Raw genomic sequence first — 13,962 nt, 5'->3', positions numbered from 1 at the left:
AGAGGTACCTATAAGGAAGGGGTAGGGTTTTCTATTCTAGAGCAGTTTTGGAGAGGGATATTCAGGCCTTTGAGTCCTAATTTCCAGGAATTTCCCTGCTCCTCTCAGCTTCAGGAGAGGTGTTGACAGTATTATCTCTATTTCTCATCTTCTAAGCTCTGTTCTGAGCTTTTTTTTGCAGGGGTCTGCCCCACTCTGTTAAACAGGATCATCCCTCTCCTACATAACCTCCTTCATACGTTGGATTCCTGCCTTTTCCCCTGGTTGGAGAAGGGGGCCAAGAGGGGGTTAGCGGGACCAGCCTCCAGAAAGGCCCTCCCCCTCCCCACCTTTTCTTAGCAAACACGCAGCTCTGCTGTGTAGGTAATGGAAAGGTGTGCATTGCCACCTAAATCTTCTGAATCATTCTTCCACAGAGGGGACAAGGAGACCCTCCATCTTGGGCAACATCTCATTTCTTCCTTTTGCTATTCCCTCCCCCCGCCCTTAGCTTCACCCTGTCCTGCACTTCAAATTGCTATTTTGTGTTGAACTTGCTTTTTTTCATATTGAAAAGATAACATTGCCCCAAGAGCCAAAAATAAATGACAACTGAACAAAAGTTGTGAGATGTGTGCTCATTTAGGGAAAGACTACCAGTGGTACATGAGGCTCACATTCAGCTACACATAAACTTTGCTCTCCATAAACTGATGAGACTATCCTTATACTTAATTGACCCTCATATCTTAACCCCGGTACCCAGACCACCCCACCACCTTCACTAACAGCCTCAATAACTGGGATAGGCACAGGCTCAGATACAGGATCAACGGACAGAAACGGGAATTGAGATGAATGTTAAAATAGGGCATAAGTGGTTCCCAGACCATCAACATTCTCTTGGAACTTGTAGAAATGGAGATCTTCAGGCCTACCCAGAAGTACTGAACCAGAAACCAGTTAACTAGCAATCTATTTTAACAGTACTCCAGGGCAATCTTGCAAATGCAGAGTTGAAAGCTATTACTACCCCCACTTCCAGTGTATAGCACACCCAGGGTTCATCTGGGTTATGGTATCTTGCTGGTTTCTCTTACCTTTGGGATTTTCTCAGTTAACATAAGGGAAAGATAACCAGTGGAGGATATCACTTAATGGTCCCATCCTAAAGTAACGCTTCCACCTAATACAACATGCTTCTAAGAACACAAAGTCTCAGAGCTACCCTGGAAATTTAAGTCTATAATTTTTCTTGGCCCTATTTTCAGTAATTCTGGGGACTAGTTCGTCTCACCACTTCTTCCATTTGAGTATGCTTTTTCTGCCTATAACCAAATTTTGCAGAAAAAAAGTTGCACAATTTTAACAGTATACAAGGTAACTTCTCCCATTCTCAAAAGTGTATTGAAGGGAATAAGCTACATTCCAGCATTCATTTTGAACGAGTTCTGCTTTATTAAGTTAATTGTTTATCAGCATTGGTACCTTTTAACAGCAATTGATTTGACAAAGTTGAGAACCTCCAGGCCATCCCTCAGTTTTGGTCAGGAAAATTCTAGACAATAGGTACACACAGTCTAATTAGGAAGTTAAATTGGGGGTGTGAGTAGGATAATCAGAAGGCTGGCACGGAACCCGTGGGGGACTGGTAGTCTTGGCAGTGTGGGGTTGGGAAGAGTAACACTTCCCCTCCAAGGCAAGGCACAAGGCTATTCGGCAAGGAGATGAGGGGTGAAATCCCACTGTCAAGGGCATGCTCAGGGAAGCCAGCTTTGCATGCAGTATGGGGACCATTCTGGCAACCATGAAGCTAGGCACTGGCGAAGGTTGGCTCAAGCTGTTCGCAAAGGCTTATGGTTCACCTGGTAAAAAGACAACAGGGATGACACTTGGGAACCATGTACCCTGTTCTCCCAGCTCCTCATTTGGATGAGGGCTGCAGGGAGGACATGCATTTCCAGAAGTCTTCTAAGATGTTTTTTTTTCTGCCGCCCTACCGTACCCTCTTGTCAAGCAGTAATTAGGACCAATATACAACAACAATCGCTAAAAAGGAGTGGAGGGGGCTAGAGCCCTGCTTGCACAGACCCCCCTTAGCTCCTAATCTTTCAGTGCTTTCAATGCCGGCCTCAAGAAGGATCCAAGGAACCCAGCTTAAGGTCACTGGTATGCTCTACACTTTTCACTTTTGTAATTTTTTTTAAGATTTTATTTATTTTTGACAGAGAGAGTGCACAAGCAGGGGAAGCAGCAGGCAGAGGGAGAGGCAGAAGCAGGCTTCCCACTGAGCAGGGAGCCCGATGCGGGGCTCGATCCCAGGACCCCGGGATCACGACCCGAGCCGAAGGCAGACACTCAACCGTCCGAGCCACCCAGGCACCCCTGTAATTTTTTTTTTTAAAGGTACTTTGAGAGAGAGAGAGAGAATGTGCACAAGCAGGGGGAAGAGCATAGGGGGAGGGAGAGGGACAAGCAGACTCTGCACTGAGCGTAGAGCCCAACGCAGGCCTATCCCAGGACCCTAAGATCATGACCTAAGCCGTAACCAAGAGTTGGACGCTTAACCCACTGAGCCACCCAGGCGCCCCACCCCTATATAAGTTTTTAAGCACACTCATATATAGTTATGTGCCAAGCACTGTCCTAAACACTGAAAATATTTACTCATTTAATCCCCTTAACAATTCAATAGAGTAGATGCTATTATTAACCTGATTTTAAGGTGGGGAAAGAGGTACAGAGAAATAGCTAACTTGTCTAAGGTCACAGCTAGCATGCACTGGAGCCAGGATTCACACCACAACAGTATGGTTCCAGAGCCTGCTTTCTGACCTCTACCATAATCTATAGGTGAATAAACAGGCACCAAGAAAGACCGTGATATGCCTTGGAATCAACTGTCAACAGGCTGCAACCAGTTCCTTGTACTGGTGGGGTGACCACAAGGCTCTAGAAGACAGTCAGCCTGGGTTTTTGAAATCTAGCTTTACCAGCTAGCTGTATGACAGGGGCACAGTTCCTTAACATATTGAAAGTTGTTTCTTTACTTTGTAAAATACCATACACCCAAAGGATAGTTTGATTTAAAAAAAAAAACCAATCAACCATTTGTGTAGAAGCTTAGCACTGTGGGGGCGCCTGGGTGGCTCAGTTGGTTAAGTGTCTGTCTTCAGCTCAGGTCATGATCCCAGGGTCCTGGCATCAGGTTCTCTGCTCAGCCGGGAGTCTGTTTCACCCTCTCCCCCGCCCCCACTCATGCTTTCTCTCTCTCTCTGCAGTAAATAAATAAAATCTTAAAAAAAAAGCAGCAGCAGCAGCAGCAGCTTAGCACTGTGTCTAGCATAGAGAAAGCAAAAATGTCGGTGGCTCCCGAGCCTCCTTGGTGCTGGTCGAGTACTAGGCCTGCTGCATCACATGCCCCAGGAACCCAGAAACTCACAGAAAATCCACAGCTCCCACCCCAGAGACCCTCACCTGGGAGATGCTGACGCCTGTGAGTCTCTCCACGCTCTCTGGCAGGCGGCTCAGGATGTCCAGTACTTCCCCAGTCACCTTGGCTGCCCCCACGGTCCCACCTCCACTGGACACCAGTGTGATCTTATTCGCTGAGGTCAAGGGACCACTGATCTCCTCTGCTACCTGGTAGGTGAGAGATGCCCACTCAGCACCTGTGGCCTGACCACACCCCTCCTAAAACGCCTTACCCTGGGCTTCAAGATCCTTGATCTTCTTTACTTTGTAAGGATCATTCTTCCTCACTTCAGTCACTGGCTTATAATTCCCACCCCTAACCTAGAGTCCCCTAGCCTGGTTCTTCCCAAGCCCCTCATTTCCCCCCCACCCTACAATCCCTGGTTCTGTTTCTCTCCTGGTGCACACACAACCTCCAGACCTGGGGCAGCTTCTCCAGCAGCATGTCCAGCTGAGCAGCCTCCTGGTACAGCTGGAATGCTTCTGCCTTCTTGGCCATCTGCTCGGCCTCAGCCCGGGCTCGAGCCCCTATGGCAAAGGCCTCGGCCTCCCCACGCATCTGAGAACGGTACAGGCAACTGTGGTACTGATGGGTGTAGTTGAGGACAAGAAACCCCAGCTCAAACAGCAACCCCCACTCACTCCACAAGCCAGCAAGAGCCACCTCTTAACTCACCCTCACAGACTCAGCTTCTGCCTCAGCCTGCATAATCAGCTGGGACCTGGGCACAGAAAGGGACGTGGGGGGGGAGGCGCTGAGGAAGGGCGAAAGGCAGGCCCCCTGGAGAGACACAGGCCCCTGTAACCCAAGTTCCGGAGAAGTTCAGGCAGTGAGGGCCTCAGTTCTTCATATGGGGGCACCCAGGTGGTGAAGGACAAGGATGGGGCCTGGGAGGGGGCATTTACTTCTCTGCCTCAGCTAGGCGCTCCAGCTTGTAGCGCTCAGCTTCCGCGGGCTTCCGAACTCGGGCCTCCAGCTCCTTCTCTCGTCGGGCGATCTCCTGTTCCTGCACTGCCACCTGCTGGGCCCGCTCCACCACCTGCACCTGTACCCGCTGCTCCTCGATCTGCTGCTTAGTTTTGGCCACCTGGGTAGGAGCAATGCTCAACATGAGAGCTGAAGAGCAAGTTCCCAGGCACCACGGAGAGAAGCCAGGGCCAGGGCTCCAGGGTGAGATATAAAAATAGAGCAGGTACATGAAATCAGTCCCTGGTGGGGTCAGCCAGCCCAGTGGAGTCCATTTCCCATATGGATCCCAATCATGGCTTGGGCGATGGCCTGATCCTCCTCAGGCAGCATCGAGGGTAGGACATTTTCCAAGCAACCTCGGCATCAAGAGCTGGATAGGGCTGGCATCTGGTCCCTGTTCTCCCTCAGGCCAGGCTAACTGTCCCTCTGTTGAGCTCCCATAATAGTCTATTTCTCTGCAGTGTCCCTCTCTAGAGTATGAGCACCTGGAGGGCTCTGATGCATGGTGGCCGTCTTCCACCTCCAGCCTCACTCAAATCCATCACTTCTCTCCATCTGTGCTGCTGTGACCGTCCTGCAAGCCATCATCAACTCCAGCCCTCCCTGCAATAGCTTCCTACTGGTTTGGCGGTGGAGGGGGGGGTGGGTGGGTATGTATCTTTTTCATTTTTATCTTTTGTAAATGGTACACATTCAAAGAAAAAACATGAACAGTGAGAAGCAAGGTTTCTGTCCACTTATTTCCTCAAACTACCTTGTTCCTTTCCCCAGAGGCAACCATTATAACCAGCTTCTTCTGTATTCTTCTTCCGGGGACATTCTAAACAATGACAAGAACGAGTAAATAGATCTGAAGGCTCTTGCCAAGATTTTGGTGAGGAGAGGTACCAGAGAGGTACATGCTTCTTTACTGCTCCACTGCTCTGGCTCAGCCATGGACCATCATCCCTGTGGGTCTTATCAATAGCAGAGATGATGCCCCTGCCTTTACTGCACCCATGTGTTCACTCCAGAGGAAAGGTGCTTCTGGATATGGCACCCCTGTGCTATCTCTGACCCTAAAATTTCAGACCGGTTCCAAACTGGACTAGTTGCTCTCTCCTTCAGTGTGCAGGATCTCTCTCTGTTGGAGCCCCTCCTGCCCCCTTTGTTTAGGCCCACCTTTTGATAAAATAACCCCCAGTAGCTTCCTTGGAAGAAGTATATGGGCAATAAGTTTTTTGAGATCTTGCTTTTCTGAGATTTTTATTCTTTCTATTTGAATGACAGAGTACAGGTTATTGTTAGAATTCATTTTCTATCTGAATTTTGAAGGCATTGCTCCACAGTCTTCAAGCTTCTTGAGAAATCTGAAGTCATTTTGATGCCTGACCCTTTGTGATCTGTTCTTTCTCTCTGGAAGCTTTTAGATCCTTTCTTTATTCTCCATGTTCTGAAATTTCACAGGGTAGTTGTTTTATTGTGCATTTGGTGGACTATTTCAATCTAGAAAGTCATACCTTTCAGAACAGATAAACATTAAAAAAGTTTTCCATTGGTGATTTTCCTCCCATTTTCTTTGTTCTGTTGATTTATTAGATTAATAAATCTGTAGATCAGGATTAATAAATTTATTACAATTAGAATCTATTAGAATTAGATTAATAAATCCATAGATTCATTAGAATTTCTTCACTGTGATTTTTCCCCCTCATTTCTGCCATCCTACTGATTTCTAAGAGCTCTTTTTTTGTTTTCTGTTCTATGCCCTGATTTTCTAGATGTGAATTCTTCTCTTATCTCACTAAGAATATTAAAAAAAAATTTTTAAGTTTTCTTCTCCCTTCATAGTATGTATCCTCCAAACTGTTTTGCTGTTCGTGGTTTTACTCTCAGACTTTAACACTGCAGGATTCCCTCATATATCAGGTCATCCTTGGCTGGCTGCTCACAGTGAAGGAGGTCTAAACAGTGAAAGGAAACTGTGGGCATGTGGGTGAGGCTTGCTGAGTTTGAGCTTTACTCCAAGCTTTACTCTACGGTGATCTGGGCAGGTCATCTGCTGAGGAACCCATGATTCAGGATCCTTAAAAGTCTTTCGCTTTGGTCACGTTCCTCGGCACAGTCTTCTGATGACTTCTTTGGAAGACGGGAGTGTCTGGGGGCCAAATGCGGTAAGGGGGTTAGGGGAGGCTGTCAGCATTTAGCATTCAATGGTCACATCGTGCCCACCACTGATAAAGTACCACTGGCTTAGTCAATTTTGATGTCTTTCCGGCTTCCAAAATGATACTATGCTTTCTGTTCCTTCTGATCCTATTCTCTCCATCTGCTTTCGCCTTCTCCTTCTTCTTTTTAAAAATCACTCTGTGTGGTTTTAGTGAGGTTTTAGAGGGAGTGCAATTAACTGTATTTATTCAATCCATCATCTCTGAAAAAGCTTCCAACTTATCTTCCTGCTTCCTCTCTTGTCTTCAAGAGTCACACAAGTGACACAAGTGTCACACAAGTGACACAAGAGACACTTGTGACACAAGTCACAAAAGCCAGACTGATCCTTGTAAAAATGTAAATTAGACCATGGCACCTCGCTGCTTCAAGTTCTCCAATAGCATTCCACTGGGCTTTGAATGCTCTTCTAAGTCTCCAACACGGCCACCTGAACCCTATGTGACCTGGCCCTGCCTGCCTCACCATCTTACTCACAGCATACCAGCCCCACCAGATCAGAACCCCCCTCTCTGTTCTTGGGACACACCAAGCTCTTTCCTACCTCAGGGCCTTTGCATGTGATGGTCCTCTGCCTAACCACACATGGCTATTTATATTTAAAATTAATTAAAATTAAATAAAATTTAAAATTCTGTCTTCAGTCACATTTCACTAGCCACAGTTCTACAAGCCACATTTCACGCACTCAATATCACAGCACAGATTTACAGCATTTCCATCATCAAAGAAAGTTCTATTTGAACAGCCTAGAATGCTCTTGGCCCCCAACTCTTTACATTGCTGGCTCCTTCTCATCCTCAGGTTTATCTCATAAATCACTTCCACATTGAAGCTTTTTGGATCGCCCCCAACCTAATATGGTACCTCTCCACTGTTTTTTTTATCACTCTGTATATTTCCTTCATAGCACTTGAACAAGATAATTAGAACCTATGAAAGTTATTTACTTACTTATTAGCTGTTTCCTGTGTTATAATATATGCTCCACAAGGGCAGGAATCTTTTCTGTCTCATTCATACTTACATCCTCACTTCCAAAACAATGTCTGGCACATAGCAGGCACTTAATAGATATTTGTTGAATGAATCCTTAATTCCCCAAGCACCTAGCACAAAGCCTGGCACAAAATAAAGAACTGATAAAAGTTGGAACAGAGCCAAAACCAGCCCAATCCTTTGATTTACAGATAAGGAAAGTCTATTTAAGTTAAGGACCACGCAAGCTAATGGTTTCCACTATGTTAATGCTTCTCAAACTACAATGTATACATGAATCCCCTAGGGATTTTGTTAAAATGCAGATTCTAGGGGCACCTGGCTGGCTCAGTTGGTAGAGCATGCAACTCTTGATGTCAGGGTCATGCATTCAAGCCCCAGGTCGGGCGTGAAGCCTACTTTAAAAAAATCAATGCAGGGGGGCGCCTAGGTGGCTCAGATGGTTAAGCATCTGCCTTCGGCTCAGGTCATGATCGCAGAGTCCTGGGATCGAGTCCCGCATCAGGCTCCCTGCTCTGCGGGGAGCCTGCTTCTCCCTCTCCCTCTGCCTCTCTCTCTCTCTCTCTCTGACTCTCATGAATAAATAAAACATTAAAAAATTAAAAAAAAAATCAATGCAGGGGTGCCTGGGTGGCTCAGTGGGTTAAGCGTCTGCCTTCAGCTCAGGTTACGATCCCAGGGTCCTGGATCGAGTCCCGCATTGGGCTTCCCAGTAGGGAGCCTGCTTCTCCCTCTGTCCCTTCCCCCTGCTCATGCTCTTACTTGCTCTCTCTCAATTGAATAAATAAAAAAATTTTTTTTAAAAATAATAAATAAAAAATAAAAAAATCAGTGCAGATTCTGATTCAGTCAGTAGGACTGGAGCTGGATATTTTGTATCTAATAAGCTCCACAGCCATGCTGATGCTGCTGGTAGGCAGACCACACTGAGGAGCCAAGTACTATGCCACACTCAATTGCCTGTCAAACCACCAGGAACTCAACATCATCAACTAAAGATGTTTTGTACTTCATCATCCTTTAAGGCTATACCAACTCTTGGCAAAAACAAATTTCCTAATATTGCTATCCTTTGGGTGAAGGTCTCAAAGTACAGTTGATTCTCATTATTCATGGTAGATCTGTTCTATAAAGTAGCCATGAATACTGAATTAGCAAATACTTATTTTGCTATCAGGGGAAATACACGGTTAGGTTCCTGTGAGCCCCTGTTCACGACAGATCAGTATATATCCTTGCTATATATGTGTTTCTGTTTAAAGATACCTTATATAATATACACTGTTGATTCATTAACAGCGAAGTTGCTGCCAACAGCACTATAACTCATGCCTGAAAGAAGCTTATCTAACACATGTAATTTCTCTGTAAATTATATCATAACCTCCTTGCACTTAGGAATACTTAGCACTTTAGCAGTATGTTTGGGGCCCAATTTAAACAGCAAAATCAAAAAATGTAGCAGTAAATATACTGTGAAAATGACACTCTATATCATTAGGGCTGAAACAAGAAGGCAGAACATCTTGTTCAACTTCAAATGCACATCAGGCAACTCAAATTTTTCATTGCTCTGTGCATGTCTGCAAATGATCACAAAGGTGCCACAAGGACTGTTTCTGGGGTTACCAGTAAATTTTAGTGAGTACGCAAATTCTCAAATACAGAATCTGCAAACAATGAGGACTGACCATGCCACCTTGTAATATCAAGGGCTGCCCATATCTCACTTCGCAGGATTCAAAGCCCAAGTCCATGTTTTCCTTCCCCATGCCCTTCTTGGATCACCAGGGCTGCTACGAGCCACGGAAAATCAGAAAAAGGTGCCACCTCCCATAGCATGGTGAGTGTGGAGCATGGGCTGGATCTTAGCTCTGCTTCAGCCACTCCTCCAGGTGCCCTTGCCCAGGGGACAATCTGCCCAAACATATGATCCCATCCTGACCATATCCCTTCTTGGCCTTTACTTTGCTTTTCAACTGAAATGCTTAGGTCTTTCAAATCTTCCTGATATGGAGGAGTTGGGTCAGAAATGTAGAGCCAGCATAAAGGGATCAGAGTTAGAATATGAGAAAGTGTGGCAGGCTAAGACGGAGGGCTTGAGAGGAACTAACTGCCCAGTGTGAGAGCTCTGACCTGAAGTTGATAGGCCAGGTCGGCCTGCGCTCGGCGGGTGTTGACCTCGATGTCATATGCAGCCTTCTTTAGCTCATAGTCTCTCTGCGCCTTGGCCATCTCGATCTCACTCAGGTACTGAGCAGACACCTTTTCCTGCTTAGCTTTGGCTTCCTGTCCACACAGCGATCAGAGAGGAAATTAGAGCAGGGAGAAGAAGGCCCCAGGAGGGAGAGCCTGCTCCTCACCAGGCTCCCCTGCATGTGGCCTCATCTATTTCCTCTGCCAACCCGGCTCTATGAGCCCTCACTCAGTTGTGCCCCTTCCATCCCCCCTCCCGCTGCATGCCCAAGAAGCCCACAGTGACCAAGTGATCCCCCAAGTGGAATCTCTCTCACCCGGATCCCAGCGTCTCTTTTGGCTTCTGCTTCCCCAATCCGAGCATCTTTTTGGACTTGAGCTGTTCTAGCCTTCCCTAAGGAGTGCAAATAGTCCTGTGACAGAGAAGCAGCAATCAGAATCCTTGGGAGGGTTTAAGAGATGGGAGCAGGGAACTGGAGAGGATCAGCCACCTAAGTTTACCTGATCATCATGAATGTCCTTCAGGGTGTAGCTAACCACACTGATGCCCATGTTGACCAGGTCTGAGGAGGCCACTTTGAAAACTTGCTCTGAGAATTTCTGCCTGTCCTTATAGATTTCCTAGGGTAACAGAATGGTGGGAAGGAGGAACTTAAGCTCTCAGTCCTGTCTACTGTCTCCCAGAGACTAGCAGGGTCCTTAGGTGCCACTCACTCTGACATCTCTTCCCGATCTTTCCCTGCCCTCAAGCCCACCTCCACAGTCATGTGAGCCATGATAGCCCTCTGGTGGCCCTCCAGAGTCTCCAGTGCAATGTGGGCAATCTCAGCCTCCGTCTTCCCCAGGAACATCTGGCAGGCAGCTGCCAACATCTCCTTGTTCTGCCCCTGGATTTTCACCTGTAACCAGAGTAGGGATAGGGAAAATGTGGTGAAGGTCTCATGAAACCAGGTAGGAAGCAGGAAGAGAATGGAAGAGTCAAGTGCCCTGGGGGTCCCTGGAGAAGGTGAGACTTAGCAGAGACATTTCTCTGCAGCCAGAGGTTGGGAAGGCCATGGTCAGAAGATTCTTAATGTCTGGGGACAAAGAAGGTGATGAGGGAATGGACTCCAGGGGGGAAAGGCTCTGAAAGCCTCACCTGGGCAATGCCAGTGACTGAGATGGGGACCCCATGGCGAGTGTAAACCTTTTCACTCTTGACATTGAGGGTCAGTGTGTTGAGAGAGATCCTATGGGAAAAAGAAGGAGTGGACAGTGAGAAAAAAAGAAAAGAGAGAAAACTGGGGTTCCCCTTCCCTGGTTCTTTTTCTACCTACCTCTGGATTTGCTGGATGCAGGGCAGGACAAAGACACGTCCTCCAGCCACCATGACTGGGGGGCTTCGGCAGAAACCTGCAAGGTACGGGAGCAGTAAACCGCACTGGCAGGGGCAGGGCTAGAATATGGAAGACTGAAAAACTAGAGTGGGGGGGGGATAATCCCCACAAGAAAAGCTGGGAGCTGGAGGGGAGGCAGTCTGGGCCTTGGAAGGGTAGCACTGGGAATCACAAGTGGGTGGCTTGCAGCCATGGAGGTGGGGTGTGTGTGTGTGGGGGGGTGGACAGAAGGCCCGGGCCTGGGGAGCTGGTAGGGAGAAGGGTAAGGGGTAGAGGCCGGACCGCAAGTTTGGGGGACACTGGCTGAGAAGAGAACATTACTTACCGGAGACCACCATGGCCTCATTTGGGCCACAGGTGAAAAACATGGCTCAGGTTGAAGCTGGAGGAAAGGGAGAGAAAGCCTTTGCGGGCGGGGTCCACAGGAGTGAATGTTCTCTCTTTCCCGTCAGTCTCGCCCAATCTCCAGCCACCAGGGCCCAGTCCCTTCCGCACCCGTGGGTCCGCTAAGGCATTTCCCTGTTAAGTCGCACAGATCCCCAGCAGCTCCCTCCGCCCCCCGCCGGCTTGCGGCCACTCCCTTCCCCCCTGCCCCCTCCCGCCTTCGGTGAGGAGTTTCTCGCTCCTCTGATAAAGCTCTCCCGCGCCTAGAGGCCCGCAGACCTTGCGGCACCCTGCCTGCTCCTCCGCAGTCCGATTACATCTCCCTTCCCCACCCACCTTCCCGCACGCTGGCGGCGGCCCGGCCAGGGCTCGCACCGAGTCGGGGAGCGGAGGAGCTGTCCGGAGGGTGGAGGGGACGGCTTCCCAGCCAGCCCCGCCGACACTCGCGCCCCTCACTCGGCCGCACCCTGTTCCTGCGGCAGACGCGACCCCGCCCCCCGCGGCGGGACACCCTCCGCCCCGCCCCTTTCCCGGCAAGCCGCGCTCGCGTCCGCGGCCCGCCTGCTGCCGGGCCTACGCCGGCTGCCCCGCCTGCTGGGCGCGCCGCCAGCCCCGCCGCCCCCCTTCCCCGGCCGGGAGCTCCGCCCCGGGAAGCGGGACGTGACCTCCGTGAGTCTGCAACCCAGGGCCGGGGAGATTGACCCATCTCTGATTTGCCCCGCGGTAACTGGAAAACCGCACACTGGGCAACGAAGACCGCATCCGGTCACCTGGGGCGGAGCGCCTGCCGGGGACGTGGCCTCTGCTCCGCCCGCCCGCCCTTAGCGCCGGAAGGCGGGGAGGGGTGGGGAATTGCCGCGAGCAAAGATTCGCACACTCAGATGACGGACAGTAAATCGACTTTATTTGTGTTCACAGAACATACCGGGCGACCCCACAGCCGCCCGCTGACAGCCCACCGACCTTCGACACCCTAGCCACCCCTTGGGGGCAACTTCGAGAAGATCGAAGGCCAAGGACCTTATCCCCAATGGTCCGCCAAAGCCTCACGCAGTAGATCCAAGGAGTTGAAATCCTGGAAGACGGAATACCAGCCCCTAAACTACGACCCGCCACCATCCTTGACTCTCAGCCCGGGCGCTCTCCCAGATCGAGGACCTTTCCATTCGTTCTGAAGGAGAACCAAAGCGCCCAGCCTCCCAACTTTCCCACAAAGCTCAACAAATACCAAGAGTGCATTTTCAGCAGGGAGGCACATCTCACACCCCTGCATAAGTTAAAATAAATATTACATACACCCCTCCATCACTCAGGGGGACATACATAAATACATATAAATATTAATTAGGATCAGTGGGAAATAAATTAATGACGCTCTTCCCCACGGCGGCCTAGCCCGGGAGTGTCGGTGCGGAGTGTCGGCGCTCGTTTCATCCCAGGCTCGGGCTGGCGTCTCCGCGGCAGTGTTTTGAGTTTAAGTTGCCTCGAAAGTCCCAGTTTGGGATACGCTCTCGCGCACCAGGTACACCTGGTGTTTCTTTGGTTTTTCGGACTCTCTTGAGTGGGGGGATGTGGGGAGTCCCGGTTAGAAGGCGGCCGGGTGTTGCTGTAGGAAAGTGCTGAGGTCCAGAGCGTAGTCCGAGGGCTCAGAGGTCAGATTAAGGGGCTCGAGGACCGGGGGCGCCGGGGTGGGCGCGGGAGCTGCGCCGCTGGGGGCGTCCTCCGGGGCCAGCGGTGCCGGCACACCCTCTTCAGCCATCAGGATCTGGCAGAAGATGACGGTGAGCAGGAGAAAAAGGAGCCTTTTGGCAGGGTTCGGATCCTCCACTGGCAGCTGGCGCCGGACCTGAAGAGAGACAACAAAGGCGACAGGTTAGCTGAGGACCCCGGCGTCCGGCCGTTCCCCCTGCCCCTCCGGCTGCCCACTTCCACTACACTCACCATTCGTGGGTAGAGGACCCTACGGCTGCGCTTCCGATGCCCGCGGGAGGCGGTGGGGCGCGCGGCAGGGGCCACCGCGGGCTCCGGGAGAGGGTCGAAGGTGAAGATCTCAGGACCAGAGCCCCGCCGGGGTCCGGGGCTGGCGGAGGAGACTGGGGTCGGGGCCCGCAGGACGGTCATGGTAGGGAGTGAGCTGCGAGAGTGACACATGGCGCACTGAGCGGAGCGGAAGGCCGACTGCAGACGTGCAGCGGTGCAGAGCAAATTATGTGCGCCCCAGAATTGGGCGGGTCCTTCTCGACTCCACCCGCCGCTGGGAGCGGTGGCCGGAGCAAGCTGGAAATTCCGACGGTTAAGCAAAGAGAGGGGGTGGTGACTTGGCCTGTGCAACCTAGGCGCTGAAGTGTGTGTTGTGAGTGTGTGAGTTGTGAGTGG

General features: G+C 50.1%; 2 protein-coding genes across 4 annotated transcripts; both read right to left on the bottom strand.

Annotated features, from left to right (window-relative positions):
• Nucleotides 1-1,413: 1,413 nt before the first annotated feature.
• FLOT1 (flotillin 1) lies at nt 1,414-12,100 on the bottom strand. 3 transcript variants are annotated; one of them, XM_027601755.1, is made up of 13 exons: nt 11,923-12,097; nt 11,528-11,584; nt 11,143-11,218; nt 10,965-11,055; nt 10,582-10,725; nt 10,328-10,447; nt 10,144-10,239; nt 9,767-9,919; nt 4,360-4,541; nt 4,130-4,175; nt 3,875-4,012; nt 3,457-3,621; nt 1,414-1,844 (listed from the first exon to the last, which is right to left on the bottom strand). In XM_027601755.1, the coding sequence occupies exons 2-13, from the start codon at nt 11,568-11,570 to the stop codon at nt 1,815-1,817; spliced, it is 1,284 nt and encodes a 427-aa protein (XP_027457556.1). In that variant the 5' UTR covers nt 11,571-11,584; nt 11,923-12,097; the 3' UTR covers nt 1,414-1,814. The 3 variants fall into 3 exon arrangements, with proteins under 3 accessions (XP_027457556.1, XP_027457557.1, XP_027457555.1); XM_027601754.1 differs by lacking the exon at nt 1,414-1,844 and having other exon boundaries at nt 3,403-3,621; nt 11,923-12,100; XM_027601756.1 differs by lacking the exons at nt 10,965-11,055; nt 11,923-12,097 and having other exon boundaries at nt 11,528-11,590.
• A 373-nt stretch (nt 12,101-12,473) lies between these two features.
• IER3 (immediate early response 3) lies at nt 12,474-13,861 on the bottom strand. The gene is made up of 2 exons (XM_027601757.1): nt 13,528-13,861; nt 12,474-13,432 (listed from the first exon to the last, which is right to left on the bottom strand). Exons 1-2 carry the CDS (start codon nt 13,735-13,737, stop codon nt 13,172-13,174), a joined length of 471 nt encoding a protein of 156 aa, XP_027457558.1. The 5' UTR covers nt 13,738-13,861; the 3' UTR covers nt 12,474-13,171.
• Nucleotides 13,862-13,962: the final 101 nt, after the last annotated feature.

This window comes from Zalophus californianus, chromosome 7, assembly GCF_009762305.2.
Source record: "Zalophus californianus isolate mZalCal1 chromosome 7, mZalCal1.pri.v2, whole genome shotgun sequence".
Classification (NCBI taxonomy): domain Eukaryota; kingdom Metazoa; phylum Chordata; class Mammalia; order Carnivora; family Otariidae; genus Zalophus; species Zalophus californianus.
This window is presented reverse-complemented; position numbering and strand designations above follow the sequence as displayed.